Below are 5,299 nucleotides of genomic sequence, written 5' to 3'. Positions count from 1 at the left end.
AGAAATGTCACGTGTTTACCAATCATAAAAGTTTGAAATACTTGATAAATCAAAAAGAGTTAAATTTGCGACAACAAAGATGGTTTGAACTACTAGAACACTCGGTTGACCTTGAGTTATAATGGTTTAAATATTACAAAGCTAATAGTTAAATCGTTATTTATTCAGAGAAATTGTGAGCTGCAAAGAAAAGATTCGAATTCATTAGCTAAATGGGAATAGATTCAGAATTATCAGATCACTAATTACAGTATTAATACTGAACAATTCTGAGATTAAACAAGACAATTTACACAAGGCTCATATTAGCATCTATTTGATTCACCTAGGCAACAACAAAATGTGTAATCACTTGAAACAGAGTTATTGGTGGCTGAGAATGAAATGTGAAATTTTAGAGTTTGTACCAAGATGTCTAGTATGTCAACAAGTCAAAGTTGGGCATCAAGTTCTATTCGAGCTATTATGGCTTGCTATGATTTTCGAATAGAGATGAGAGTGAGTCATGATGGGTTTCGTATCTAGGCTACCTTTGATGTATAGAAAGAAAGGCTTGATCTGGATTATTATTGATAGACTAAAGAAATCGACTCATTTTATTATGGTCAGAATAAATTACTCGTTTAAAAGGCTAGTTGACTTACATGTACCAGAGAAAGACAGATTACATGGAGTGCCATTGTTTATCATTTACGATCAAGATCAGAGATTCACCTATAAATTTTGGATTAAGTTTCACAAGGCTCTAAGTATTAAACTTAACTTCAGTACAACATTTCAACCGTAGTCAGATAAGTAGTCAGAGTTGATTGAGAACAAGTTAGTTTGGATAGATTTGACTTGGAAAATCGAAGAGTCTATGAGAATACAATAGCTAAAACTATTATCAAGTGAGAAATTTTGAGGACGAAATTTTCTAAGGGGGAGAGTTGTAATAGCTTGTTTTTCAGTGGTGTCGAAAATAGTGGTTTCGAGATCACAAATTCAACGAGTGAGTCTATAAATATTAATATTTAATATTTACGAGTCAAATATAATATTATATTAAATTTTGATCTGATAGTTTTTATTAATTAAATGAATAGGTAAGTAAAAGTGGTTTGTCCTTAAAGTCAAGTGGTTTTGGAAAATGAGGTATCGAGACCTCATTTCTATAATCCAAACCCATAAATATTTTGAAATATTTACGGAGTTATTATATAGGTGTACTGAAATTTAGTCCGAAATTTTAACATTTAGATAGTTAATTTAGTAAAAAAGACTAAATCGTAAAAATTAATTAAATTGAATTGCTATTAGTTTATTTATGCTTAATAGCCATAAAACCATTATTGGAAGGCCTTACGTTGCAATTAGACCATATTAAGGTAGCTTGGGCGATTAGTGGGTTGTTTTTAAGTATTTTATATTTTAAAAAATTATTTAATTAAAAGTAAAACATGTTTTATAATAAAAAAAGTAGAAGCCATTTTATTTTTTAATCATCCTTAACTTATTCCAATCGAAACTCTATAGCTAAAGAAACCAAAGCTTCGGCCAAGGTTAAAATCAATTGCATGATCAAGAAATGAATTAGTCAGTTGATAATCGAGAGAAAGAAAAAGTCGTTGAATAGTCATTGTCGAGGTGTTGATAGCTACTGTGTTTTGGTAAGTTCGTATTATGTTTATTATGTTTGATAATTAATTTATTGATAAGTATGATCAAATAAATATTTATAATCATGTCGATTAATTGAAGTAGTTTTGAAATTGAAAAGTAACAGATTGAAATGAAAAGTTTGGTATGGTATACGGTTACATGGATATACATTAGTATACGCAATGTATGTAATCAATGTGATCATGGTTTAATATTTGAACATGTGATGACCACGAAAAATAGGATAAAGCTCATGTGAACTTAGTGAACAACTAGGATACTAATGACATGTCATTAAGGCATTTCAGGCACTTTGTGCCAATGATTACAGTTCCAGGTACTATGTACCGGTGTTTCAGTTCCAGGCACCCTATGCCGGTTTTTACAGTTCCATGTACTATGTACCGATGGTGGATGCGGTACCGATAGCTTGAGATCTTGCATGTGTTGCGGATTCTCTAAAGCTTGTATGAACAACATCGTGTATTGTTTAATGTCCCATTTGTAAGCTTGTGTGAGCATTACCCTTTCACGTATCTCAATTCAATTTACTATAGTTCTCTGGGCAAAGCAATTGATTATTGAAATGAAAATGAAACAAGATGATATGATGAATTATGTTATGTTGGTTATAACTTGGTTTGTGAATCTTAGAATGTTATGTTTTGATGATTTGATTTATTCAGACCTAACCATTTGATACGATAGGAATTATGAAACAAGGCAAATGAATGTTAATTCTATGTTTTGAATGATTTGTAAACTTAAATTGACAGGTATGTGATGTTTTGATTTACGAACTTACTAAGCTTTACGTAAGCTTACCCTATTTGGTTTTATTCATTGTATATTGTCAGACTCTTTCTGTCGATTGGAACATCGTTGGAGATCACACTATCCGGCAACTCTTTAGGTAGCTATATCTTTATTTTGGTCAGTTATAAGTGTCATGTAAATAGGGTTTGGGTATGTTTATGTTAATAGGTATCTTGGTGATGTTTTGTGTCATTTGAGATGTAAACATGTATATGGTTGTTTTGGTAACTTGAATTGGTAGCATTCTACACGATGTCTATCTTGATAATTGTTGTGAAATGGTCGTTTTGTTTTGGTAATTTATGAAACTTTGGTTGGGTTATGTTAGCATTTGAAAACTTGGTATTAACGAATGATTTTGGCATTTGGTATTTGTGGTTAGTTGATGAATAAATAAGCTTGATAAGTTAGTTATGTTTTAGTTTGGAACATAATTAAGAGAGTTTCGTGGGAATTTTGTGAGAACTTTGTATGTTGGGTTTGGGTTTGTTTTTATTTCTCTATCTTGTACTCTTCTTCTTTAGATATTTGTCATTTTGGTGAAGTTTTATTTGTCATTGGTTTTTTTATCATCTTTAAAGGAGTTTTTTCATGTAAATATTTGTGTCTAATTTTCTCTATTCATTCTTGTTCGTTGCTTAATTCGAGTTTATTCCAACACAAATTTATACATTAATCCTAATAAAAGATATTCATGCAAAAATAAATGCTTCAACATGTGTATGCTACACATTAAAATACGTTTAAGAGAAAAAAAAGTCTCATTGATTCATTTATAATCAACCATTTTAATAGTTTGACCTGCTTCACAAAGTAAGTAAAAGCGTAATTTTGAAGAGAGAAGGGAAAAAAAGCTATAAATTTGCATTTTGACTACAAGAAAAGAATTTTATACTTGATGCATATTACAAGAATCTCTCATATCTCCTCCATTCCCGTCTCACCGTCATGTGAGACTGAAGTCAAATCCAAACACATATTTGAAGATTGTTGGATGATGTCTTCGATTAACAATGTGATATTTAGGTAAGAAGAGCCCCCAACTTCAATAGCTTTTTTTGCCTTCTCTCCAAACACTTTAGCACGTTTCCTTCTCTCTATTCCTTCATTTCCTTCATCAATCAATTGGTATATCGCGTTTTTAACTTCTTCTCTTTTCAAAATGAAACCAGATTCCTCATCGCCAAACATCGTAGGTTTTTCAATTCCAAGGTTGACTCCGATTTTTAATATTTGTACTACAAGTTTCTGGTTGCAAAACTGCTCTCCAAGGAGCGGCAATGTTATCAATGGGACGCCAGCAGAAATACCTTCAATTGTTGAATTCCATCCGCAATGAGTTAGGAAGCCTCCTATAGCCGAGTGTGACAAAATTAATACTTGGGGAGCCCATCCCACAATTATAAGCCCTCTTCCTTTTGTTCTTTCCTCAAATCCATCCTCTTTAATCCACTTCTCTACTTGGTTTGATGTTGCATTCTTTCCTCTTAAGACCCAAATGAATGGCTTGTTGGATGCCTCTAACCCCAACCCCAACTCTTTTAGTTCAGGAAACTTGATAGTACTGATGCTTCCAAGGCAAGCATAGATTACAGAGTTGGGTTCTTGAGAATCAAGCCACTTCAAACACTCTTGCTTATTGATTGAAGTCTTGTTGCCTCTTTTATCCGTATCCAACTCATTTTTGTGGCTGAGAGAAACTGGACCAATACACCAGGATTTCCTTATCTTCTTGTACTCTCTGACATAAGCTGACTCCAGCTCCTCGAAAGTATTAATGATAACCCCATATGATGCTTTGTCAGCTTCTGTTAATGGTTCCATAATTGCCTTCCAGGATTCATCGCGGATAAGAGGCAACTGGGCTTTAGTAAATTCGACCTTTTCAGTCAAGCCAGGCACCCTGAAGTATTCCGAATCAGATGTTATGGTCTCAAGTATATTGGAGGATTTTATGTTGTGATCACAAAGAAGAGAGAAGCAACAAAATCCATGGAACGATATCCTTGGAACCTGAAACTTGGTAGCAATTTTGTGAGTATAATGGAGGCACATGTCTGAAATAATGCAATTGGGTTTTGGTGTCATCTTCTCAAATATTTTATGCACTGCTTCTTCCATCTTGTTTGCTGCAGTGAATAATTTGATTATGTCATTCGTTGAATACAGCATGTCTACATTCTCAACCCCGTCTTGCAATCCTACTTCTTTGCCAGGAAACTGGAGTTGTACTAAACGGATAGGGCACCCCGACTCAATGGCACGGGCGATTGTATATTGGACTCTCTCTGCATTATGAGGTGTTGTAACTATAGTAACAATCACATTACATTGTGCTAACAGTAGGCCAATATCTATCATGGGGATCAAGTGGCCTTGAGCCATGAAAGGGAACAACACAAAGTGAGGCTGGCCGGATAGGTAACTCATAGAAATACGAGTAACTGGAACACGCAAGTTAATTTGTAATAGAAGGGAATCAACATCTGTTATATATAGCGAAGTTTGAAGTTCTTTTCAGAATGGTATACTTGGCTGCTGATCTAAGAGCATGCGTAAGAATATTGTTTTATCATGTAGAAGGATAAGATTGGCTAGAAAAAGTTGAATTCTGTGGACTGTCGTGCTTCGATGTAAACCATCTTTTTTCTGTTCCATTTCAGTCTGTACCTGACCAATGACCCTGAGTTTGGTCCTAGTCTTGGGACATTAAACATGTGACAGTCACATCTTATGGCGATAGCCGTAGAACAAACAGACGAACAAATAAAAAGAAGTTTGAGACGGTAATCAAGTAGAGATATTGTTTGTGGAACTTGGTTTAGGCCTGGAAGCTTTCTAT

General features: G+C 33.9%; 1 protein-coding gene across 1 annotated transcript; it reads right to left on the bottom strand.

Annotated features, from left to right (window-relative positions):
* Nucleotides 1-3,199: 3,199 nt before the first annotated feature.
* Nucleotides 3,200-5,021, bottom strand: LOC105767876 (UDP-glycosyltransferase 73C11). The gene has a single exon (XM_012587442.2). It carries the CDS (start codon nt 4,885-4,887, stop codon nt 3,376-3,378), a length of 1,512 nt encoding a protein of 503 aa, XP_012442896.1. The 5' UTR covers nt 4,888-5,021; the 3' UTR covers nt 3,200-3,375.
* Nucleotides 5,022-5,299: the final 278 nt, after the last annotated feature.

Source organism: Gossypium raimondii, chromosome 4 (assembly GCF_025698545.1).
Source record: "Gossypium raimondii isolate GPD5lz chromosome 4, ASM2569854v1, whole genome shotgun sequence".
In the NCBI taxonomy this organism is placed as follows: Eukaryota; Viridiplantae; Streptophyta; class Magnoliopsida; order Malvales; family Malvaceae; genus Gossypium; species Gossypium raimondii.
The sequence above is the reverse complement of the archived record's forward strand: the minus strand, read 5'-3'. Positions and strand labels throughout refer to the sequence as shown.